This window comes from Lipotes vexillifer, unplaced genomic scaffold (genome assembly GCF_000442215.2).
Source record: "Lipotes vexillifer unplaced genomic scaffold, Lipotes_vexillifer_v1.1 scaffold4, whole genome shotgun sequence".
Classification (NCBI taxonomy): domain Eukaryota; kingdom Metazoa; phylum Chordata; class Mammalia; order Artiodactyla; family Lipotidae; genus Lipotes; species Lipotes vexillifer.
This window is the reverse complement of record NW_006785876.1, coordinates 3,681,180-3,707,517: the sequence shown is the minus strand read 5'-3', so window position 1 is coordinate 3,707,517 and position 26,338 is coordinate 3,681,180. Positions and strand designations below refer to the sequence as shown.

At 49.0% G+C, this 26,338-nt stretch overlaps 1 protein-coding gene across 1 annotated transcript; it reads right to left on the bottom strand.

The window, feature by feature from the left end:
- Nucleotides 1–3,731: 3,731 nt before the first annotated feature.
- TAF8 (TATA-box binding protein associated factor 8) lies at nucleotides 3,732–20,715 on the bottom strand. Its single transcript, XM_007458212.1, is given in 9 exon segments — nucleotides 3,732–3,875; nucleotides 11,183–11,250; nucleotides 11,253–11,291; nucleotides 12,978–13,125; nucleotides 15,416–15,540; nucleotides 16,896–16,958; nucleotides 17,299–17,397; nucleotides 19,730–19,886; nucleotides 20,671–20,715. Coding segments are annotated over 9 exon segments (888 nt in total).
- Between the last annotated feature and the right edge of the window lie 5,623 nt (nucleotides 20,716–26,338).

Genomic DNA, 26,338 nt, shown 5'->3' with positions numbered 1-26,338 from the left:
CCCGCGTCCCCTGCATCGGCAGGCGGACTCTCAACCACTGCGCCACCAGGGAAGCCCCATTTATATAATATTTTTAAAATAAAATTATAGAGATGGAGAACAGAGCAGTGGCTGCCAGGGGGTAGGGATGGGGAAGAGGTGAGAGGTGGATGTGGTTATGAGGAGACAGCATGAAGGAACCTTGTGGTTATGGAAATGTTCTATATATCTTTTAATTTTTATTGGAGTATAGTTGATTTACAATGTTGTTAGTTTGTTTTTTTAAAATAAGTTTATCTGCTACATTGTTCTTTTATAAAAATATTTATTTTCTTTATTTTTTGACTGCGTCGGGTCTTAGTTGCTGCACATGGGATCTTTCATTGCGGTGCGGGCTCTTCATCGCGGTGTGCAGGCTTCTCTCTAGTTGTGGCGTGCAGGCTCCAGGGCGCATGGGCTCTGTAGTTTGCGGCACGCGGGCTCTCTCGTTGAGGCATGCGAGCTCAGTAGTTGTGGCGCACGCGCTTAGTTGCCCTGCAGCATGTGTGATCCTAGTTCCCCGACCAGGGATCAAACCCGCATCCCCTGCATTGGAAGGCGGATTCTTAACCACTGGATCACCAGGGAAGTCCCTACAATGTTGTGTTAGTTTCTGCTGTAAAGTGAATCAGTTATACATATACATATATCCACTCTTTTTAAGATTCTTTTCCCATATAGGTCATTACAGCGTATTGAGTAGACTTCCCCGTGCTATATACAGTAGGCCTTAATTAGTTACCTATTTTATAATATAGTATAGTGTGTATATGTCTCAATCTCCCAGTTATCCCTCCACCTCACAATGTTCTATACCTTGATCGTGAATCTACACATGACAAAATTGCATAGAACTACACACACACACGAAATGGTGGAATCTGAATAAGCCCTGTGGATTGTACCAATGTCATTTTCCTGGCTTTGGTATTATACTAGTTATTCAAGATGCTACCAATGAAGGAACTGGGTGAAGGGTACATGGGACCTCCCTGAACATTTTTTTTTTTTTTTGGCAACATCCTCAATCTATAATTACCTCAAAAAAACCTTTAAAAAGTCTATCAGATGCATAACAACATATTTACAGATTACATGACATAGCTCTTAGATTTGTTTTAAAATATACTCTAGGAATAAAAAATAAAAGAAAAAAAGCAGAAGAAATAGATGAAACAGAAAAGATGTTGATAGGTGTTGAAGTTGGGTGAAGAATACATAGGGAAAGTATATATACTTTCCTCCCTAGTTTTGTGTTTGCAGACTTCCCAAATAAAAAAAGTTTTAGACAGTTGAAAAGGGTACTCTGTCCAACATAAGGGCTAAGCCTTACTTATTGGTATACAGCTTTGCTCACTGCTATAACATTTGCATACAAATTAAGTTCAAAGCTTATAATTTTGTTTCATTTACAAAGTTTTTATTATGACCTTTTATTAAGAGCTCATAAATCACATGCTTAATCTGGTTCTGTTGACTACTTTTTCCCTCCATGATTCCCCCAAAGTTATAAAAAATAAAAACTTATAAATATCCATTGAGGATTATGCACAGTTTTTACACGATAGTCAGGTCAATGTTTCAGGTTGTCCGACCATCTCCCAGTGTCTCATGCAGAACAGAATTACAGCAGCAAGGCCTCTGAAATCTCAACAGCAGAAAGGGAAATTCTTTTCCAAATCCCACCTCGTCCCTTAGTGTTACAGCACTCAACAGGTGCTTGTTTGGGACAGTAGCAGGAGGAATTGCTGGGATGACTGCTCCCGGGAGTGTGTGAGAACAGCAAGCCGGGAAAGTTTCAGCCCTGCACGTGCCATGGCTCAAACCTGGAACTATATTTAAACTCAACAGGCCAAGAATCACCAAGAGCCAAAGGACAAGCTCAGAGGGGGTCAGCAGAGGCCCGATCTGACTACTTTTAACTGGAAGGATTTCAGGTCACTACAAACCGGAAAAACTCTTATTTGGTGCAGAGCTGGGGAATCCGATTTTCTCACTCAGTATCCTCTCTTCAGGTGCTGACAAGCAGCACTTTCCTTCCAGCCAGTGGGATGAAATGCTTAGAGAACAGTGATGCCAGAGGAGCATGGAGCCTGCTGTCAAGTCACCAGGTTTTTCGAGTTTTCAAATTCACCAAGAGGACGGAAGGTTAAGAGATGACTGTGGAAGCCGAGTATCAGAAGAGCTCAGTATGGACCTTAGGACACTAAGCCAGGATTCTCCTCCTTTATCCTGTGTTAACCTCCAGGTGTTACTGGCATTTCTCTTCCTCTAACTTGGTTTTAAAACCTCTTCCTTTGGAGAACAGTCAAAAGGTATCAGCTTGCCCAGCATCTTTCTTTTTTGGTTTGTAGGGCACATCAAGGATAAAGAGGCAAAGAGGCTGGACAGATTCAGACCTGCAGGCTCTTCTTGGCCCACTTCTGCCATAAGGTGGGCACACGGCCTTCCATCCACGCCAACTTCCAGCAGACCGAACAGGTTTCTCAGCTTTCAGAACATGAGGCTAAGCCCGGCCTTCAAAATCTCATCCCCGCCACCTCCCACCCCCCAGCAAATCCTTTTCTTACTGCATAAAACCAGTGATTCCTCCATCAAATCACAGCGTAATATATCCACTGATGTAGGCTCTTGTCAAAGAAAATCTCTTTTCCCAGGATGGGGCAGAACTTGGTTGTTCCCAAGCACACGCTCCACAGAGGGACAGTAAATGATAAACCCCTCAGGAGAGGGTGCTGCCCTGCTTTAGGGAGCTTTCGTCAGATGCTGATGAGAGTCAGTACTGCCTTTCATTCTACTCCACACGCATCTGCTTAGGCCTCCTGACTCCTGCCGGCCCCAGATTGAGGCTGCGATGGGTGGGACTCCTGTTTCCAACATGTTAAAGGAGGGAAAGTCACCTTCGATCAGCTCTACAGGGCACGTGGAGCCCAGGTGAGGTGAGAAGTAAGGAGGTTCTAGGATGATAAAATAGGTGCGACAAATTGTCAGTCAATAAAAGGGGTCAAGATATCCTGAAATACAAACTAAGCAAAGTCTTTCTGGCAGTGAGCAAAGCAGGCAAAGAGTCCTTTCTTTCCTGCCACTTTCCCTGGTCTCCCAGGTTTCAAGGAATCAAGTTCCATGATTATAAACGAAGTCACTGGCTGCTCCTGTGCCCCACGGTATGGCCCGGTTGATTTAAAAAGCCTCATTGTTACCATCGTATCTTCGTCAACCCAAACATCCAGTGAAAACAAGTAATCTTAATAGAGAGCTTGCTATTAAAATCATGCCCGGTCACACCCTAGAGCCTCGGCCTGTCCCCGAGGTGGCCACCCTCTTCTTCCCTTGAGTGGCTTTAACTCCCCCAGGAGGGTGGCATCTGCGTCTCTCTACAAGGCAGGCTTCCTTCTCAGCTCATGAGAGGGACCTAGAAAGAAGAGGAATCCATGGAGCCCGCCTGGTGGGGGCCCCAGCTGCTCTCCTTCTTGCGGGGGAACAACTGCTGGGCTGTGAGGGTTGGTCCCTGGGCTGCAGGATGCTCAACCTCCATGCAACAAAAGGTACATGCGGGAGATGAGGACGGAGAGGAAAGGGGAAAATATTCCCCTCTCACCAGAGTAGCTCCTCCCCAAGGTTCAGAACCACCGGTGAGCCTCTCTTTTCTGCCAAGGAGCAGAGAAGACCACCTCGGTTGGCCAGGGAGGCCTCTCTGCACCCTGGCCTCCAACTCACTTCTTCCTGCGGATCTTGGGTTTCTTCACAGGCCGCAGATAGGGGTTATCGATGATATTCTCCTCCCCGTTCCGGCTCCCCGACAAGGAAGGGTTCTGCTGCAGGACAGAGGTGTTCTCCTTCTCGGCTCCAGAATCATCCTTTGAGCAAAAGCCGAAATAAAGCAAAATACCAAATGGCATAAGGAAAGAGATCATGCCCACGGTAAGAACTACTGTTAGCATCCCTTTCATTGAGAAATTAGAAGCCCAAGCACCACCTTTTGGCTAATGTGCCTCTCTCTGCCCCAGACGAAAGGAGGCCAGGCAGCGGCTGCTATCAGAGGAAGGCGAGAGCACCAGCTTTGACACGGTGGAGCACAGAACACCAGACCCTGAACCTCTTCAGAGGCAGGGACAGGACTTACAAGGAACAGAGAACTGGGAGGGGCAGAGTCAGGGGCTACAATTTAGACGCCTCAGGGAGGAAGCCCAGCCGGTGCGGAGTCAAAGAAAAAGAGAAGTGGCTCCCGATGCCCTGCAGGACTGAGAGGTGGAGGACTGAAACAAATCACGTGCACAGGGCACCCCCTGGACCAAAGCTCATGTAAATCATAATCGATTTTCCCGCAAATTCTCAAATATCTGGTACTTGCAACATGGTACAAATGATCATATCCCAGCAGAGGCCAGAAACTGCTCAAGCCCTGAGAGCTCCCATGAGGGCAAAGCAGCACATGCAGGCACCAACACAGGAACATCATCCCAAATCTCCATCTGCAGCCCCTGGATCAGGCCTTTTGCTGTTCGTTTTTTGAGGAAAGTGATTTTGGAGAAAAGCTTATAAGTTTGAATATATTCAATATGATCTCAGTTAAAGACTTTTTAAAAATCACAATGGGATGTAGACACAGAAAACAGTAATATGTTGAAGTTTTACAAACGGCTTCTGGAAATATGGGTGATGGATTCTCCTTTCCTTTTTTACACTCTCTTCTATTTTCCAAGTTCTTTAAAATGAGCAGAAGCTGCAGGCGAAGGGGATAAAAATCACACGAAGCAGCTCAGGCCCAAGGGGCTATAAGGGACCAGGAGCAGCTGGCTGGGCTGCGCCCCCTGGTGACAGACCAGTGGTTCTGTCACTGGGATTCCCGTTCTGTAACTTGAGGCAAAAGAGGACTTGACCTCAACCAGGAGATTATGCTGTCAGAAGACAGCGGGACAGTGGACAGATGGCAGGTTCTCCCATAGGGACCACTGGCCTAGGACGGCGGCACCAGTCTGGGCTCAATGAGACTGAAGAAAGCAATGACTTTGCGGTTCGGCTGCGTGCCCTCTCACTGCCCATCAGCCCTGTTCTCCCCAGAGACCCAGTTCATCCAGGGCCCCTGTGCTTTCCCTCTCCAACACCCAGTCCGGTGGCACTAGAGTCACTGTGGACCTCCTGGAGGCTCTCTTGAAAGCGAGTACCCCAAGATCAGCCTGGCTGGCTCGTGCCAGACTAGGTGCCGGACACAACGTCTGACCACACCCAGACCTGCCTTGGATACTAGGCTCTGACCTTTCTGAAGTTCTTAACGGCTTGGTTTAGTAGCTCACCCCTACCTCCCTCCTCTCATCTCTCTACAGGAAACGCCCAACCTTCAAAGTTACTGGAAGTTCAACTGTGCCTTAAGTGCTTCCTGAGATGATTAGGGTGGAGGGGACCCAGTCAGGGGTGCCCTGGGATCACTGCTGGAGGCCCCCCCCCCCTCAGCTGGCTATGCCTCATGAGGCCGGGACTTGGGGCACGAGTCATGGGACAACAGGCTTCTCTACTCCCAAGGAGAGCTTCTGGAAATGCCACTTTCTTTGCTGTCTTTGGGGACCGGCAGCCTTGAGATGGGGAGGGACAGGAGGAGTAGATAAAAGAAGTAAAGTACTAAAACGACTGAGATGTGTAAAAAAAGGTGGGAGTAGAAAGGTCTGTCAGGAGCGACCCGGGCCGGAAAAGGCCAGACTCAGGGCACGCTCCTCGTGCACCGCCCTCATGCACCCCATGCGCCCTGGGTGACTGCATCCAGCCTCACGCTCCTCGTGCACCGCCCTCATGCACCCCATGCGCCCTGGGTGACTGCATCCAGCCTCACGCTGCTCGTGCACCCCCCTCATGCACCCCATGCGTCCTGGGTGACTGCATCCAGCCTCACGCTCCTCGTGCACCCCGCTCATGCACCCCATGCGCCCTGGGTGACTGCATCCAGCCTCACGCTCCTCGTGCACCGCCCTCATGCACCCCATGCGCCCTGGGTGACTGCATCCAGCCTCACGCTCCTCGTGCACCGCCCTCATGCACCCCATGCGCCCTGGGTGACTGCATCCAGCCTCACGCTCCTCGTGCACCGCCCTCATGCACCCCATGCGCCCTGGGTGACTGCATCCAGCCTCACAGCTTCTACCACCACTTCCACGGCAGCATCCACCACCTGAACCTCCCCAGCCCTCACATCTCCCTTGACCTCCAGGCCTGCACAGCCACTGTCGCTCAACCACTTGCCATCTCCACGTGGCGGTCAAGCAGGCATCTCAAATTCAACGTGCCTAAAACTAAACCACGAGCACAAACAGCTTCTCCCACTGTCTTCCTGTCCTGTCCTCCCAGCTGTCCAAGCCCAAAACTCTGCAGTCACTCCTGCTTGCTTGCTTTCTCTGGCATCCCACAGCCAATCTGTTGGGAAAACTTCTTGGCCTTATCTTCCAAATACAGACAGAATCTGACCACTTCCACTATCTCTACTGTGACCCCCCGGTAGGACCTACCAGTGTCTCTTACCCGGATGGACAACAGCCTTCCCGCCACAGTCCCTCCTCTGCCTGTCCCATTCTCACCAGCGCAGCCAGTGCTCCTTGGAGAAGTTCAGACCTGCCTCTCCTCTGCTCCACACCCTCCCAGGACTCCCACTTCATCCAATGAAAAGACAGTTCTTAAAACTGCTCACAAGGCCTCACCTGATCTGACCTCTCCCTCCCCTCCCCCGGCCCCACCTTCCTCAGTCACACCTCTACTCTCCTTTGTGCTATTCCCCAGGGCCTTTGCACTGGCTGCTCCCTTTCCAGGACACTCTTCCCCAGTTATCCACATGGCTCACTCCCTCACCTCCTTCAAGACTCTGCTCAGACGTCACCTTCTCTGTGATGTGTACCCTGAGCACCCTATTTAAAACTGAAACCTCCACCCTTTACCCTGGATCCTCCCCTACTCAGTTTTCCCCCCGCAGCACTTTCATCTTTTACACGCTATACAGTGATGTATTTACGTATTACGTCTATGGTCATTCCCCCACTGCCAACACACAGGCTCCCGAGATGCAGCTGTTGTCTTTGTTCTGGTCACTGATGTGTCCCAAGCACTGAGAACAGTATCTGGCACTTACCAGGTACTAAACAAATACTTGTTGAGTACATGAATGGTACATTGTTCAGAAAAGAGTAAAAGTTGAGACACTGGGATTGCCTGCAGAAGGCAGCTAGTTGAAATGTATGAGAAAATAATCCTCTGATACACCAATTTAAAATGAATAGCCCTGGGACTTCCCTGGCGGTCCAGTGGTTAAGACTCCACGCTTCCACTGCCGGGGGCGCAGGTTTGATCCTTGCTCAGGGAACTAAGATCCCACATGCCGCACAGTGTGGCCAATATATAAATAAATAAATAAATAAATAAATAAATAAATAAATAAATAAATAAATAAAATGAATAGCCCCTTCATGTTCCTAGATGGAGTAACCAGAACCAGTTAAACAAAGTAACTACCTAGCAACAGTCCTTGACAGCTGTGACCTTGATAGATAAAAGAACAATTTAAAACACCAGTTATTGAACTTACCGTAACAATGTCTGTAAATGCTAAAGACAGAAAACAACCTAAACATCCACAGGGGACTGGCTCACTACATCCACACAGTGGAACAGGAGGAAGCTATGCGGAGGGACAAAGCAGCGCCTCACGTACAGCGGCAACGACCACCGAGATGTCGCCACAAAGAGAGCAAGCAAAGCGGAAAGAACTGTTTGTGTTTAAAAGAACAATTAAAAAACATCTCTAGAAGGATTCACAAGAGACTGGTGACACTGGTTGCTTTGCAGGAGGGAAAATGGATGACAGGGAATGAGGACGGGTGAAAGGCTGCCACCACACATCTTCTTGTACGTTCTGAGTCTTAACCATATGACTGCATTTGCCAGTCCAACGAAATAACAAGCCCAGCAGACTGTCATAAATTGTTGCTGGAATCCTTTTCTTGAAGTCTTTTTATTTATTTATTTTGTACAGAAGAGCATATGGTCATACAGCAGGGGGAGGGAGGCAGCGTGTACCATGAGCTGCCATGTGCCAGGCACCTGATATGGATGAGCTCATTTTATCTCAGGCTCCTCACTTCCCCTTGAGGTAGGTGTTCCTACTCCTATTTGCATTTGTGAGGAAACAGACTCAGATGCTGGGTCATGAGCTGGAAAGCACCCTGGTCTGGGTCTGAGGCTCAGATCTTTCTACTGTTTCCTGTCTGGCTTGGCCTCTGGGTATCCAGGAGTCCTCAGGCAGTTCCTGGCACCCTTTCAGCCTCGGTTCACTCACCGCCATGACCTCACCTATGTCATTACATTACCCGGAGTTTTAGATAACACATCTGCAAGCCCTTTTTAGCTGCTTTGTACTTATAAAGGGATGGTGATGTTTGTTTAGAAGACTCCGCCTTCTCATAAGGTGAACCTCATCTTAGTCCGTGCCACAATCACCGTATCTCAGACCAAATTAACTGAGTCCAAAATAGAAGTGTAGGATAACAAAGCTCCTCTGCTCTATGTAGAGCCATGGGCTCCCAGCCCTAATTCTGAAAGGAATAATTCAACATTAAAGAAACGTGTGTTCAGGCAAGGGAGACCTTCAGCAAATACTAGAGTCAGCACTGGCACTCTCCACCTGCATCCTGGGGCCTCACACCTCAGAGAACACGAGGAACCCTCAGTCCAGCTACAACCACTGAGCCATCCCTTGCTTAAAAGCCAGGGCCAACCTTAAAGGATGGATGAATGTGGTAACCTGACTCTTAGGGTCCTGTAAGCTTTAAAGGCATTAGAGCTTCAGCAGGTCTGTGACTCTACTTGGCACTTTCTCCCCTGATGCATGAACAAGAGTGGGTCTTACCCTCTTACTTGCCGAGTACAATACAGCGTAACCAGAAAAGAACACCCACCAGTTTCAACGAGCACACCTCCCCCACCCCCCCGACCTTTGTCTCTGTGCCCACACATTTTATCTCCTATCCTGGCTCTGAAATGTCCACAATAAAGGCTAACCCCTCCTTTTGGGCACTAAATCCCATGCCCTCTCCCTTACCAAAGATCATCATTCCAAAATGTTTCTTTTCTCCTGCATCAACTTTACCAGATCATTTTCATCAGCATACAAACATCCTGTTATTTCTTTTATTTTAAAAAACAAATAAGGGACATCCCTGGCGGTCCGGTGGTGAGGACTCCCCGTTTCCACCGTGGGGGGTCCACATTTGATCCCTGGTTGGGGAACTAAGATCCCTCAAGCTGCAAGGTGCGGCTAAAAAAATCAATACATAAAATTTAAAAATAAAAATAAAAAACAAAACACCTCTCTGACCTCCTTAATTCTTCCCCTTTAGTTACCTCTCCATTTTCTCTCCTTCCCTTCACAGCAAAATTCCTTGAAACCATGGTCTACATTAATGGAACTTTCTGTGATTATTTAACTGTTCATATCTGCGCTGCCCAGTAGGGTAGCCACGAGCCACAGGTGGCCACTGAAATGTGGCTGGTGTGACCAAGGAACTGAATTTTTTTGTTTTATTTAATTTACATCAATTTAGACTTAAATAGCCACATGTGGCTACGGGTCACTGTAACGGACAACACAAGTCCATACTCACCGACTCCAGTTCCTCTCTTCTCTTTCTCTTTGAATTCACTTGCTCTCATTCTTCCTGAAATTGCCATTGTCAAGGTCACAAACTGCATGCCCGTTGCCAAATCTAATGGGCAACATCTCAGTCCTCACATGACTGGAACTAACTGCAGCTTCAGACACAGCTGATCACTCTCTTCTCCCTGAAACGCTTTCTTCCCTTGGCCTCCGGGACGCCGCAGCCCCCCCGCCCCCCGCCCCACACACCCCCTCCCCGGTTCCACCACCTTTCCCGCTGTGCCTTCTCCATCTTCTTGGCCAGTTCCTCATCTCCTCAACCTCTGAACAGCACAGAGCCCCAGGGCTCAGTCCTGGCACCTCTTCTCTATTTTATCCTCACTCGCCCCCTAGGCACTCACCTGGTCTCGCGGTTTAAACACTATCTACACGCCGAGGACTCCCAGGTTTGCATCTCCTGAGCCCAAAAGCTCCTTGAACTCCAATGCGCCTATCCACCTTCCTACCTGACCCCACCACCCGTGTGTCTAATAAGCATCTCAAACTTATCTCGTGTAAACCTCTACTCCTGGCTTCCCCCCTACACCTGTTCCACCCAACCTTCTCGCCTGTCTTGGCTGAGGGCACTTCCATCTTGTCTGCTGTTCAGGAAAAAACCCTTGCATTTATCTTTGACTCTCTTTCTCCCACATCCACTCCATCAGTCGCTTCTGCTCTGAAAATAATCTAGAATCTGACCAAATAATCTACCTGTGTCTTCACCTCTACCACCATCTCTCAGCTTCTTGCACCAGCCTCCCGACCGGTCTGCTTCTGCCCTCACCCACTGTAGTCCACCCTCAACCCAGCAACCTCACCGATCCTGAGACCCTCCTCTGCTCAGTATGTCCAGGGGCTCCCATCGTACTGACGAGAAGCCCAAGTGCTTAGGTACCGTTAAGACCTGACTTCCCCAGGAGCTCTCTGACCTCGTCCCCTGCTCTCCTCCCCGCTTTTGCTCATGCCACACTGGCCACACTGATGGCCTTGCCATTCCTCAGCGTAACAGCACCTACCTCAGGGCCTTTGCACCTGCCGTTCCCTCTGTGGGGAACGCTCTCCTCCCAGATACGTGCGAGCCTTGTTCCCTTCAGGTCTTTACGCACCTGTCACCTTCTCAGTCACCCAATCTAATACCACATCCCCCAGGCCCATACCTACTCCCATCTCCTAATTTCTCACTTTTCCTTAGCTCCATGAGGGCAGGACATTTTGTCTATTTTGCCTCCTGCTAATTCCCTAGCACCTGGCACCTGCCTGACTCTGGCAGGTGCTCATTCAATATTTGTTGAATGAATGAATGGATCCTAAGGACACAGACTTATCCCTCAAGCTAGAGATCGTGCCACAGTTGGATCACCGCAGGCCCATCATGCAAGTCCCTAACATGGGGCCAGAGACCTGGGGTAGGTCCTGTCCAATCCCCAGGGTGATAGGCAGAGAGCAGCACGGGCTACTGCGGGGGGCGTGCTGAAGCAGGCAGAAGGCAGGACCCACCGTGTTGATGTGAAGAGGGAGGTTCTCTGTGTCTGTCTGCTCATCCTGCTCCGAGGAATCCGTCTCAGAGCGGTCAGGTAGGGGATGGTGAAAGGCCTGGCAGCAATCACTGGGGGATTGGAAGAGAGGCTGAGAGCCTTATGACAGATCAGCGAGCAGCAGCGAGTGACAGTGATGGCTAACACGCTCGAGCACTTACCACAGGCCAGGCAGTGTCCTACAGGCTTTACATGTTATCTTTAATTCTCGCCTCCACCCTATTAAGTAAGTACAATTACCAACCCCATTTTACAGATGGGGAACCTGAGGCCCGGAGAGGTTACGTGACCTCCTCAAGCACACTGGAAGTGGTGGAGTGGGATTTGAACTCGGGCAATATGACTGCACAGCCTACTTTTACCAAAATCAGAGATTTTGGGGCTGAATCCTAGCAAAGCATCAGCTCAGTGATCTTATACCCAAGGTCAGTTAACCCCCCAGCCTCATTACTAGAGCAGGGATATGGATCCCTTCAACCTGAAGGACTCAAGTCTCGATAGCGGACTTGAGAACTCTCTGCATGGAAGTATATCCACTGAGCTAGAGGGCACTTCAGGTACATGAGTGACCCAATTCCTCCAAAAAGCACAGAGGCTGAGTAGGAGAAATTATTAAATAGTAAATAAATAAGTAAATAAGTAAATAAATAAGTAAATAAGTAAGTACATAAATAAATAAATAAATAATAAAAAGAAAGTCTCTGTGCATGCTTCCATGGTAGAATGTCATTATCAGGAGACACTCTAAGATTATTATTATTATTTTTTTTTTTTGCAGTACTCGGGCCTCTCACTGTTGTGGCCTCTCCCGTTGTGGAGCACAGGCTCCGGACGCGCAGGCTCAGCGGCCATGGCTCACGGGCCCAGCCGCTCCGCGGCATGTGGGATCTTCCCGGACCGGGGCACGAACCCGCGTCCCCTGCATCAGCAGGCGGGCTCTCAACCACTGCGCCACCAGGGAAGCCCTCTAAGATTATTTTTAACATGGCTCAGATATGGAGTCCTGCAAACAGAAAGAGCTAGGTTTGAATGCTATCTACTCTCCGTGTGATCTTGGGCAAATTACTTCATTTCTCTTCTCTCTAAGCCTTGCCTCCTGGAATGGTGGAAGTAACAGTTCCTAACTCAGAGGCTCACTCGAGGAGTTCATGAGATAACATAGGGAAAGTGAGCAGCACAGTGTCTGGAGTTAATAACTTAGCTGCTGTGGTTCCGGGGCAAGGCACACAGCGAGAATCCAACAGGAGCTTGCTGACTGAATGAATCATCTAAACCAATCTCCCTCACTCCCCTTTGGAAACACTGAGGCCTGTGGAGAGGAAGACACTTGGTCACACAGTGAAACGATAGTGCTGAGATGAGAAATTATATGGTGAGTCCTGTGAGAGGACGTAGTGAAGGCAAAGCCTGGCAGAGGTTCTTTAACTGCCCTGCCCCCTGACGCCAGGGTCCTTCTACCACCAGTGCTGCCCCTTCTGCTAAATGAGCCTATCTGATGCCTGGGGCTCAGTCACCCTCGAGGTAACCTCAACTCAGTGCACTTCAAGTGCCCAATCCCAACAGAAGCCATTACTGTTTTGGAGTCAGCAGTTAGGGACAGGCCCTTAAGACCTAGAGAAAGGAGCCAGAAATGAAGAGCAAGTTCCACCCAAGACAAGGACGAAGCTCATTCATTTTTTCCAATGACACTGAGAGGAGGGGAGATGGGGCGGTGATCTCAAAGGACAAGCCAGGGTCCACAGACGGGAGACACTCACAGGGAAACGTGCCGACGTCATCTTTGAAAAGACTCTGGGTCTCGCCGGTCTTGGCCATAAAACGGGTGAGTGCCCGCTCCACGTCTCGTCTCTGGGATGCGGCCTTCTCCCGCAGGACCTGATAGTCCGACACAGGCTCACGGTACGTCTAAAGGGAGAACAGCAAAGACACTAGAGAAATACCAATGACTACACTGCTCTCCTCGGGTTCCTGCCTTGCTGTTGCTCTGTCCTCCCACCCTTTAAATGACCCCTACCGTCATTGAGAGCAGAGATCCCCAAGGGCAGAGGAAGGGCAGAAAGAAACAACATAACTATGATTAACATTTACTTTGAATCTTAAAAGTTAAGAAAGTTAAGTTAAAAGTTAAGAAATATACAAACATTTACATTTAGGTGATTGATCCCGGGCCTTCATTTAGCTCCAGCAACAGCTGGACTCAGGCATGAGAGACACATCCTGAAGGGAGAGTGGCAATTCTCAGCCCCACACACCTGCCAGGGAAGCCCTGCCAGGGAAGCCCTGCCGGGGACCACCCAGGGTCCCTCAGTGTAACATGACAACAGAACTTTCTGACATGTTTAAACTCTTCCCAAGATGAAGAATTTAACAGGATTCTGAACATGCTGGTTAAAAACATTAAAATGCAAGATCTTACAATTATTTTTAAGACAACTGTTTGACATTTAAAAAGTTGGAAATTTAATAGGAAAATTTTAACGTAAGTCTTCAAATAATTGGTAGATGAGAATGAAAAAAATTAGTTTTATGATTTATTAAGGGCAGCCTAAGATCCCACCTATCTTTGTACTGTACCTTTTTCAACTATGAGAGCTGTTAAAGTATCAAAATAAACTGAACTTAGAACGAGACCTCCTACTTCGTATTCCACCAAGTATTAAACCAAGATTTCAAAAAATACAAAAGCTGAGGCTATAACGTGGCTGCCACTATAAAGGAGCACCAGTTTCCTGAACCTTTAATAAGGGTCAGATGATCTTTCAACGCACATTGTTTTAGTACTGTGTTACATTATAACATTCACGTAAATGAGCAAATACTGAAGCATGTGCTTAATACTGTACTGACAGACATATGCTACAAAAGAGTTAGAGGCTGCTGTGGGTGAATTATAGCCCCTAAAAAGACGTGTGGAAGGCCTAACCCCCAGGGCCCCAGAATATGATCTCATTTGGAAATAGGGTCACTGCAAGATGTAATCAGTTAACATGAGGTCATATGAGTAGGCTGGTAAGAATCCGATATGACTGGTGTCCTTATAAGAAATGGCCACGTGAAGACGGAGATACAGAGAGAGGGCTGTGTGAAGAGGAAGACTGGAGTGATGCGTCTACAAGCCAAGGGGTGCCACGAACTGCCTAGAAACTACCTGAGGCTGGGCAAAGGTTTCACAGGGAGCCTGCTGACACCTTGATTTTGGACTTCTAGCCTCTGGAACTACAAGATAATACATTTCTGTTGTTTTAAGGCACCGAGTTTGTGGCACTTGGTTACAGCAGCCCTAGGACACTAATACAGAAAACCCTGGTCAAGAGCAATGGCTGTGTTGCAGTGGTGGCTGACCACCTGCTCCTTTCCCCCCGTATCCTGAGGTGTGGAAAAATCTCCTGGAGGACTTGCCCCAACCCTGCATCGTGGCCATATTTGCACCAGGATGCAGTGTGGAGGCGGGGACACAGGAAGCGAGTAGAAGAGCCTCTGGGGACTCCTATGCACACTGTACCTTCCCAAAGGAAGGTGAAATTGCTAGAAGACAAACTGGAACATGGAGGACATGTTTGGAGGACATCTGAACTAAGGAGGACAACTAGACTTGTCCCATACAGACCCAGAGCTCACAGTTATGGTAAGTTCCATTTCATATTACCAAGTTTTATTTTTTGTTTTTTTTTGAGGGGCCACACCATGCAGCTTGTGGGATCTTAGTTCCCAGACCAGGGATTGAACCCAGGCCCTCAGCAGTGAAAGCACCGAGTCCTAACCACTGGACTGCTTGGGAATTCCCCCAAGTATGTTTTAAGTAACTCTTTCCCTGATTTCAAAAACAACTCTTACCTATTATGGAAAATTTGGAAAACCCAGAAAAGCACACACAAAACAACAGTTACCTATAATCCCACCAAGAATTACTACCAGCATTTTGTGGAATGTGTCTTTTCTCTACGTGGCTAGGTACTTCTGTGTTTGAGTGGGACAGGCAAAACGGTGCCACTTTCAGTTTATTTATTAACTATATTTTTGCCAGCAAACTGGAGAAGATAATTCTCCTTTGCCAAATTGTTTTCCAGTGAGGAAAGACATTCTGAGTTCTAAACTACCCTGTGACCAACAAACTTCTGGACTCCAGTCTGACAGCCAGTAAAATGGAGTCTGCTTTTGCATCAGTCACAGCCCCCAGGGTGGCCTTGTCACTCACCGGAGTTTTGATGTAGGTGTGGGGGTCAGGGAACTCGGGAAAATGGCTGGGGATGTGTGGCGGGTGGGGTCGGTTCTGTCCTGCAGTGAGGGCCTTGGGGGTCACCGGCTGATTGGTCACTGGAGCTGCAACAGAGTCACCGGCGGTTACTCTTCCACCCAAGGCCTTGCGTCTCTACCCACACCCTCCTTTTCTCAAAGTAAATCCTGGACCTCAATGTTCTATGCAACAGGCACTTTGTACTTCTACCAATAAAAGGCCTTTAATGGCCTGAGGACCTGAAAAGGTACCTCCGCCCCCCAACAACGCCCGGCATGGCATGACCTGGGGTGACATTCCCATCTACAACAATCTTGACTGCATGCCTCTTAGGTCGGTGAGTGGGGGGCTGAGACAAGCTAACTACATAAAGAGCAGGTTGAGGACCTAAGGAAGTTAGGTGGGCTGCTAACTCCTTTCAAGAACCCAGGTAACAAAGACAGCACTGAGCCAGGGTAAGTTAAGTGAGGGCCAATGAAAGCAAGAGGGGTTGAAAATGGCACTTTTCATTGCCACTTTGAGAGGAGCATTTTAAAACGATGTCAGCTGGACTTCCCTGGTGGTACAGTGGTTAAGAATCCACCTGCCAATGCAGGGGATGCAGGTTCTATCCCTGGTCCGGGAAGATCCCACATGCTGCGGAGCAACTAAGCCCAGGCACCACAACTACTGAGCCTGCGCTCTAGAGCCCGCGAGCCACAACGACTGAGCCTGTGTTGTGCTGCAACTATTGAAGCCCGCGCGCGCGTAGAACCCGTGCTCCGCAGCAAGAGAAGCCACCGCAGTGAGAAGCCCGTGCACCACAACGAAGAGTAGCCCCTGCTCGCTGCAACTAAAGAAAGCCCGTGCACAGTAACAAAGCCCCAACACAGCCAAAAAAGAAAAGATGCCAGCCTGAAAGGAGTGATGGAAAAAAAAATCTAGTGAATTCTCCTGAGGTCCTGCAAACCCAAACTAGTTAACTCCAATCAACTCAGTTTGTGGCACTCAGTGTATCTAAGGCAGAGATCATCAGACTTTTTGTATAAAGGGACAGGAAGTAAATATTTTAGGTTTTGCAAGCTGTGCAGCCTGTCACAACTACTTAACTCTGCCATTATTGCATGAAAACAACCATAGATAATAAGTAAACATGGCTGTGTACCAACAAAAGTTTATTTACAAAACAGGAGGTGGACCACCTGTTTACTGACCCCTGATCTAAGGAAGAACAAGCACTCTCACATGTTTCAAGGAGCATCGAGATGGTTTACCTTTCTGGTGACTGAACTTCACATCCTAATCTGACTAGCCCAAATAACGAATACATATTAGGTAGCCCCAAATAATGGAAGGGAGCCTGCAACGAGGCAGTAGCTACACACCAATCCCTGCCCTAGTCAACCAATTCATTCCACCATTAACTGAGCACTCCTGAGTACCTCAGTTCAGAGTCACTTACGGGCAGTGATGACCATCCTCTGAGACCGTTTTGCATAAGCAGGGAGAGTGTCCACATTGAAACCTAAGAAACAGGGGAACAAAAATCACTGCTCAGACCACTGGATACTGAACATGGAAGGGGAAGTAATACTGTGGTGAAACAGTTTAAACTGCCAACTCAAGAGCTTTGCTGCCACTCAAAAGAAACTCCAGCAGAATCCCCGAAGAGGGAGTTAGGAGGCCTCTTAAAGGGGTTCAGAGGAACCCTCTTTCAATAACTCTCTTAAGCTAAAAGCAAACCAGGAGACTCATGAGGGGATTTAAGAACGCTCAGCAGAGGGGGCTGCCTCCTGGGGACTCCTCTCTCTCTCACACCTCCAACTCAGCTGCACTGAAGAAATGGAAACTGGAGGTGTACTCACCCATCTCGACAAGTGTGACCACAATATCTGACAGTGTGGGCTGTGTCCTGGCTGTGTGCTCACAGTAAGACTTGGCACTCCTCCCAATTTCTGAAATGTCTAGGAAAGGATCAAAGGCAGAAAGTCTTACTCTCAGTTCCCAAACAGTTAAACACCGAATTGCCATATGAGCCAGCAATTCCACTCCCAGGTATCCACCCAAGTGAAGGGAAAACAGGGACTCAAACAGAGTGCATGATGCTCATAGCAGCACTACTTGTGCATCCATGTTCATAGCAGCACTATTCACAGTAGACAAAAGGTAGAAATAACCCAGTGTCCATCCACAGATGAATGGATACATAAAATGTGGTCTATATCCATATAATGGAATATTATTCAGCCTTCAAAAGGAATGACATTCTGATATAAGCTACAACATGAATAAACGTTGAAAACATCATGCTAATGAAATAAGCCAGACAGTCAAATATTTTAAGATTCCACTTATATGAGGTATCTAGAAAAAAAAAATTCAGGCCTTCCCTGGTGGTGCAGTGGTTGACAATCTGCCTGCCAATGCAGGGGACACGGGTTCGAGCCCTGGTCTGGGAAGATCCCACATGCCGCGGAGCAACTGGGCCCGTGAGCCACAACTACTGAGCCTGCGCATCTGGAGCCTGTGCTCCGCAACAGGAGAGGCCACGACGGTGAGAGCCCCACGCACCGCGATGAAGAGCGGCCCCCGCTCGCTGCAACTAGAGAAAGCCCTCGCACAGAAACAAAGACCCAACGCAGCCAAATAAATAAAATTTATTTAAAAAAAAATTCATAGAGACAAAAAAATTGATTAGGGGTTACCAGGAGTTGGGAGGAACGAGGAATGGGGAGTTACTGTTTATGGATACGGTTTCTGTTTAGAATGATGAAAAAGTTCTGGAAATAGATAATGCTGATGGTTGTACAACACTGTGAGTATATTTAACACTACTGAATTGTACACTGAAAAATAATTAAAATGGTAATTTTATGATATGTACATTGTGCCACCAAAAAAAAAAGTCTTATTATCTGGTTGTCAAGTTTTTGTTTCTTCTACCTGAAGCTGAACCTCTTTTCAGCCATGCTAAACTCCTTCAGGGGAAAGGGGAAGCATGAGGCTGGGCTCCATGAGTGGGTTTCAGAGGTGGGTGGGCAGCTCCAGGAAAATTCTGAAGTTGTGAATTTTACATACAAAAGAGCCTTTTTCTGGGATGGGTCCACAGGTCAAAACCATTTTCATAATAAAATGAGACATCCTTTGACTTTTTTAGTCTCATTCTCTCATGCAGTTTTCCAGAGGCTATGTCACCTATGATGACATCATGGCTCTGCTGGATAATGGAATGTGTGCTTGTGCATTCTTATGTTTTAAAATGTTCTCAGTTTTATTTTCTAATGTGACAAAAATCTCTATATATGGAGCCCATGTATACAAAATTCCTTGGGGTCCTCAATATTTAAGAGTTTAATGGGGTTTGAGATGGCTGCTTTAGGAAAACATTTGGTATCTTGAAGTTCCAAACATCAGCTGCAGAGAGTCACCTCAACCCAGATCACATCCTTCCTGGGGCAGCCCACATCTAGTGACTGATCAAGACCAGACTACAAAGGCAGGGCTTTGGGGGACTGATGTCAGATACTCTGATGGGCAATAATTGCTCCAGAGCACCCCACTGAGTTGGCCAATTCTTTGTTTGGCCTGTACTGCAGTTCAACTTCTCTCTCTGCCTAAACCTTTCTCTCACTTCCATTCATAGGGTTGATTCCGCCCTCAAACACCTTAAGTACCCACAACCCTCATTCCATCCTCCCCTGCCCTCCAAAGGCCCAAAGAGGGAAATACGGTATACATGCACAAGCCTATGTGAGATGGTTCCAGGCTCCTAAACCTCAAGATACTTCCTTTTAAAAGGGCGTTTTTTTCTTTTTTCCATTTTCTAAAACTTATTCACCCTCACTCTTTGTATCACATAATATAGCATTTGATTATATAATGTGCAGCATCTATTTCACGGGAATTAATCCTGACTCTCCAATGAAACTGTAAGTTCTTTGAGCATAGAGAACAAACAGCAATAATAACAGCACCTACAAGTCATCGAGAGCTTACAACGTTCCCAGCTTTGACTGTTTTACATATACATCTCACTTATACTCAAAACTCCAGGAGGTACAAATTATTATCCCTTTTCACAAAGGAGGCAATTGAGGTTCAGGAGGTTTAGTGGTTAACCCAAGCTATTAGGTGGCAGAGTGATGACCTACATCCAGGTCTGTCTGATTCTAAAGCCTGTAAGTCACTTAACAATGTTCTTCTTTTTCTTAAATCCTCTCTAACACTATCACAATGCAGGACACAGAACAGATGTTTGGTTGACTCGAGGAAGGCCTATTGTTTCCTGGTACTTACAGCTCTGCAGCATCTCTGTCAATGTTTCCACAGATGCTTTCTCAGCACTCTCAAACCCTGCCTCTGTCAGCAGGGAGCTCACAACCACTTGCAGGGTTCGCCTTCGGGCCAGATGGTAGTTATCAGCAGGGTTAGTGGACTGTTTACTTCCTGATCTCTGTGAATCAGCAGCCCAGAAAGAGAAAACGTTTTCATCCAGAGGACAAGGATGCAATCACAGAGTTCACATACTGCCAACGGCAAGCAAAGGTTCTTTTGCTAAATACTAAGTAGGAAATTTATTAGTGCTTAATAAGATGTGGTAGTCCCTGATGTTTAGACTTACAGCTCTTGGCCAAATGAGTAATAACTGAGCACCCCGGGGGCTCTAAATTCGGAGACAGCCTTTCTGCCTACCTAATACTTACAATTCCAATAACAAAACGGCTGTTTTGTACTTTCTATTTTAGCAGATTATCAGAATATATAGCTGAAGAAACACGCACGATGGGATTGAACTCATATCCATCTCCCAGAAAAAAAGTGACCTCTCTCTTGTTCCTCCCACCTCCACACCATTTTGCTAACGAGGAAAATTAAAACAACAAACAACACATGATGCTAAGTAGAGGACCTACAAGTAGGAAGTATTTTGAAACGGGAATCCCTCCCAACTTTGGCGAGCCAATAAGAAGGCGAAAGCGGCCTCGTTGCACCAATCAGGAGGTGTTCCGGGCTCCCAACCCCCAACAGAGAACGGGCCAATCAGTATACAAATCCACCAACTCAGGAGGCAACCGCCGAGTCTCGAGAAGGGGGTCACGTACGATCTGAAAGACCCTCCTCCACTCAGAGCTCATGGTGGGGCTGGATTTCTGGGTATAAGATTGTAGCCCAGGCTAGGGGAAAGTTACAGAATGCCCCGACTCTCTCGGCTTCGGCCTCGCGCCTCCCGCCCTTACCGTTCCGGAGCTGCCAGCCCCGGCAGTGGCCGCCGCGTCGGCCATCTTGCTCTGGCGTAATGTGCAGGAGCGCAGGGCAGGATGGGGGTTGTAGTCACCGGGCGGGGAGGAGCGGCTAGGGGGCGGGGCGACACGCGCCCCTCTGGGCTTTCCTAGGCCCAGCGGGGTCGGGAGGGTGTGATGGGTGACCCCGCTCACTTGGCCTTGTGTGAGCGGTGCGTTCAGTAAGCCCCGGAAGTGGCCAGGAAAATGAGCTCTCGGTTTTACACCTATTTTGAAATGAAGTCGCTTTTCGTAAAAAGCACATCCCTGGAACACTCCAAAGGTGCCTGATAGCAACCTCTGCCTGGGTCCCGCTGGGTCCCCATCATTTACTCTCTAGGGGAGGGGTCTGGGATTCTGTATTCTTAAAACCTCCAGGTGATTCTTCTGAGCGGGAAATTTGGGGAAACCTTGTTTTGTGCTGGCGGCCCCGCAGCCCACTTGGAACTAGATCCCAACAGCCACCCAGTCCAGGTGTTCCAACATATCCCGCTGCCTTCTCGCCGTGTATGCCGGCGGCAAGAGGCTGTCCCTTGCCCGCCTTACTCCCAGGCCGTTGCGTCAACGTGGTGCATGTGGTTTTCTGCGGTTCACTCGCGGGTCATCCTCTCCGGATGGGAGTCCTTCGTGCACCACGCCTCATTCGTCTCCGTTTGCGGGTGTCTGGCAGGACGCAGAAGCTGGGTTTGAATCCCAGCACTCGGCAGCTGTGGGATTTCGGGCACATTACCTAATCTCACTGTGCCTCGGTTTCGTCTTTTGCGAAACTGGGATGGGATGGATAGCAGGGGGGAAAATGAGCTAATACACCCAAAGGGTCTATCACCGTGCAGACGGAGAGTAAGAGGTCAAGAAGCAGCGCCTAATGTTATTTATTTCCTGAGCGGCGAGTGGACGAGTGGAAAACGCTCACAGGGAGATGTCTGGAAAACTGCGCCGCGCCTGCCCGCGGGGCGCACCTGCGGCTGGGGGGCACCCCCGCCCCTCACCGGGGGAACGTGCAGCGGGATGTGCGGGTTTGGGTCGCTGCGCAGGCTGAGCCGCCGGGAGGAGTCGGGGCCCAAACCTTAGCTGAGCGGAGCACCCAGCCCCTTTGTCTCCCCCGCCCCCTCTTCCCCACTTCCTGCCCAGCTTTAAACTCGGGATTGGCGGCGCGGCGGCGACTTTGTAAACACGCCGCGCCTGCGGCGGTGGAAACTGGTTCTGTTTGGGAGCCTGGGGGAGGGCTGCACGCCCCTCGCCGTGGCTGGAGGTGGCGACCCTCTCCCCATCTCCCCAAAGACAGAAGCGAGAGGCGGCGGGAGAGAGTGTGTGCAGCCACAGTCGATGCTCCGGGGGGCTCACCTGCCGAGGAGGTAGGCTCGAGGGCTGGAGAAGCCAAGACAGATGGGTGTCAGCGTCTGCCCTCTTCGCTGGGGCCTCCAAGCTGAGGCTGGACACCTGGGCGGGGGGTCTGAGGTGGGGGGGTTAAGGAGGTCATGGTGTCTTCATCACCTCCCAGTGGTCTCTCAAAGCTCGGGTCAGTTTCTTTCTGAGTTGCACGTGGCTGAAGGGCGGAGAAGCCCCCCAAAGCCCTGAGCTTTCTCTGTGTCTGCACAGCCACCCTCCAAGCTGATCTGGAAGTCCAGTGACCTCACTGGGCTGTCTGTTGTCGTTCTTCATACCTCAGAGATGGGGTGGGAGGCGGAAGGAGGGCAGAAGCCGTGTGGGCAGGGAGCCTTGGGGTCATCCTGCCAGCCAGGGCCGAGGGAGGAGGCCAGAGGACAGGACTGGAAAGAGGGACCTCTCAGTGGCGGTCCCTCTGGTGTTTGATGGGTACACACGTGACGGCCTTACCCTCTTCTGTGTCTTTTAATGTGTCAACAAGAGGAATAACTGAAGAAATTGGTTGCTGTTACTGAGGGAGCCTTAATGTGTTCATTTGCAAACATTGATTGAGCGCCTACTGTGTGTGGGATTGGATGGGATGCTGAGCGTGCAGTGATGTTATTCATCCACAGTGATCTCGCCTGAGTCATAGAACAACAGAGACGAAGTGTCAAGTTGGGGTGGCTGGGAAGGCTTCAGATAGGACATTTGAGTTGGTTCTGAATGATGAATAATCACCAGGCAGAGAAGTGGGGGGAAGTCTTTGTGGGAACTTACTCATTCTGTGGAGCTGGACTGAACCCTGACTGTGGTGTTGGGCGCTGGGAAACAATAGGGACCCAGAAACAGCTCTTGCTCTCTTTAACCCACTGTCTAGACCTGAAGAAGAGATAGGAATGAACTGGATGAATTCAGGGAAAGGCATGTTTCTGGGCTGGTCCCCAAGACCCCAGAAATTCCCAGCTAGGTGCCGCTGGGAGAGTCTACCCCAGGGTGATGTAACAGTCATACAATCCTGGGGCACCCACCCCCCCCCATCCCTGGTTGCTAGGACTGTTTCTTCTAACAAATCCTTGCTCTCTGTCCCTCCCCGCCCACCTCAATTCTCTTTGGAACTAGACATGGGTGAAAAGAACTGGATCTACCATTGCTTTCCTAAAGATTCTTCTGCTCTTTCAATTCCCAGGCTCATTTGAGAGATGGCTGACACGGTGAATTCTTTCACCACCTGTTTGGTGTGGCTGCACTATCTGCACAGGCTAAATATTGGGGATATAATGGTAAACAAGTCAGAGCTTCTACTCCCTTGGAATTTAGGAGCAAAAGCATATCTGAGAATTCCAGCAGGATCCGTCCTTGACCATCCATGGTCATCCGACCATGACCTCCATGATCCCAAGTGTCTTTTCTTTCCCATTTCCTTCCTTCAAGGGTTCAGAATACTAGCTAAGGCTTATATAGCACTGTCAGGTACTCTTCTAAATGTTTTAGGTGTAATGTCTCATTTAATCCTCCTAACAGTTCTATGAGATAAGCACTAGGCTTATCTCCATCTTATAGATGAGGAAACTCAGGCATGGAGGAGATAATTTTCCTAAAGAGGACAGGGTTGGGATTTAAACCCGGGTCACTTGACTTGGGAGACCCTGTTCTTAACCATTTGGCTAGCCTGCCTCCTTGACCTACCACATGGAATGTGCCCTTGAGCCAGGGGCTTAGGAATTTCCAAAAAGGAGGCTATGGTCCTGTGTCTCGGGAGATACAGAGGAGAGCAATCTGTTAGCTGAGTGTGGGCGCTGGTGCTGTTTACAGGGAGCCCCAGCAGGCCTGGAGTTGTGGAGACTACACAGAGCTGGTATCCTTTCCTAATGGCCGTGTGTGTGTGTGTGTGTGTGTGTGTGTGTGTGTGTGTGTGTGTGTGTGTGTGTGTGTTTTCTCCTGAGTAAGCCTCAGTCACCAAGAGGAACAAACCAAGGTTTGATGCAAGAAAGATGCATGAAGGTGATGTGCCAGAATCTGGGGAGATGGGAAACCAAGATACCTCTTTTGCTGGGAATCTTTAAGAGCAGAGACCCTCATATTCTAGATTCCAAGGGGAACAATCCAGCTTTGTAGCTGAGTAAGATGATCTGAGTAAGATGATCAGGGAGTAGAAGCAAGCTCAAGATGCGCACCTTACTTCCTCACAGCTGTTGCATCCCAAAGCTGCATCCCAAAGCTGCATCCGCGCATCTGACCCCATCCCTCTAGGCAGACTGGGACTTGCCCATGATGCCAGCCGGGCCACAGGGCAGAGGTTCCATGGATTCCAGCCATTTTTTCCACTACTTTTCTGAAACTCTAGATTTCTCACATGAGCCCTCTAAACAGATCTGGGGAGGCCCAGAGGCTGTGCCTCTCTGCCTGCAGTCAAACTACCTCTAGCCTCTGCCTTTGAGGGAGCGGTGTGGGTTGGGGGGATGGGTGTTGATGCTGGGAGTTGAGGGTAGAGGGCAGCCACACCGAGATCACTGGTAAGCAGGATGTGAAGGTCAGAACTATGTGGACCTCTAGGCCACTCTTCTAGACAGACACCCTCCTTCCTTCTCATCATAGGGTGCGATGGAAGCCTCGGCAAGCCCCAGCCCCCTGCCCCAGGCGCTGTTCTCTAGGTTGAGAACAGGTTGTACTCTTGAGAAACCACAAGAGGAAGTTTAGGGAGGGCTGGGGGTGGGGAAAGTTCTGGGGCCCCTGCCAAGTTTCCCTTTCTCTGCCTTGCCGGAGGTGTGTTTATTTTGGTGTGTTTCTCTTGCCCTCAAAGACATTTAAATTTTAAACCCTCTGAGTGTCAAAGAACTGTCGAGGCCCGCCCGTGTTTATGCGTGTGTGTGTGTGTGTGTGTGTGTGTGTGTGTGTGTTTATGTGTGTGGGTCGGTGGGGGTGTGGAGGTGGTCAGACACCCCTGGAAATGGGATTGCAACAAGGTACTCATTTGTTGGATTTCACCTGGGATTTGTGCTAGATGGGAAAGGCTAACTCCACAAAGTCTTCTTTTCTCCTCTCTGCCCTTTCACCTTACTCTTCCCCAAAGCGCTCCCTACAGCCCCAAACACGAGAAAAATGTGGTTATAATGGCCACTTAGGAGCTGAATGATGTTGCCAGGAGCTGTCCTAAGTGTTCTACCTGCCTTATCTCATTTGATATTCACCGTAACTCCAGGTAGTAAATGCCTCTATTTCCAATTTATAGATGAGGAAACTGAAGCTCAGAAAGGCTTAGAAGCTTGCCTGAGGTTACACAGCTAGTAAGTGGCAGAGCCCAGATTTGAACACTGGTCTATCTGACTTCAGAGGCTGTGCTCTTGACGTCTATTTAATCCTCAAATTAGAGCATCAACTTCCCCAACATATCAGACCCTGCACAATAGGAGGTTGAGATCCAAAGATGTTTTAAAATGGTGCTACTAGTGTGTGTGTGGGGGGGTGGTTTGGGTATAGATTGGAAGAGAGATTCTCTGGAAGTTAATATATTAAAAAAAAGATACCCAAGGGAAAGGAAGATGTAGTGGGTGAAAGGTTAAGGCCAAACTGGAATTTTGAAGCAAATGGGGAGAAGATTTGGGAGGGATACTGTAGCTGTGTTCAGACATTTGAAAGGTTGCCTTTGGTAGCCCCCAATTAGGGGACTGGTGGAGACAGATTTCCAAAAAACATAAGCACTTTCTAACAAATAATTGCCTAATCCCCTTCTGCAGAAGTGAGTTCCTCATCTAGGGGAGTCTAGAGCACATGCCTGGGAGGGGCTTCTGTGAACAAGAAGGCCTCAGAGCCCCTTCCACCTCTAAGCCTCCCATGTGATTATTGACCGGCTTCCCTCCCCATCTGTCCACCAGGTGGAGCTGTTGCCCAGCGTGCGGCTCCAGGGCTGCTGGACGGGGTGAAGAGCGCCACCTGGTCCTTCAGCCACCAGCTGGTTTCCTGGGGCCTATCCCCCACCCCTTCCTCAGCAATCTACACGCCAGGGGCCAGAGAGCCACTTTTGACCCAGCACAGCCCCTGTAAAATGCGCCCTCAGGTTTCCTCTGGGCTCAGGCCAGAACAAGCAGGCCTCCGCCCCGGGGGCAGTCTCGCTTCCCCAGGTCAGGGGTTCCCCTCCCTCCCTTCCTTCGCTTCCTCCTCCTTGACCTTCCTTTGCTCTGAAATAGAAGGGTCTGTGTCAGGAGCAGAGGGCAAGACCCGCATCCCTCATGGGCATGGCCTTTCCTAGCATTCGAGGGCA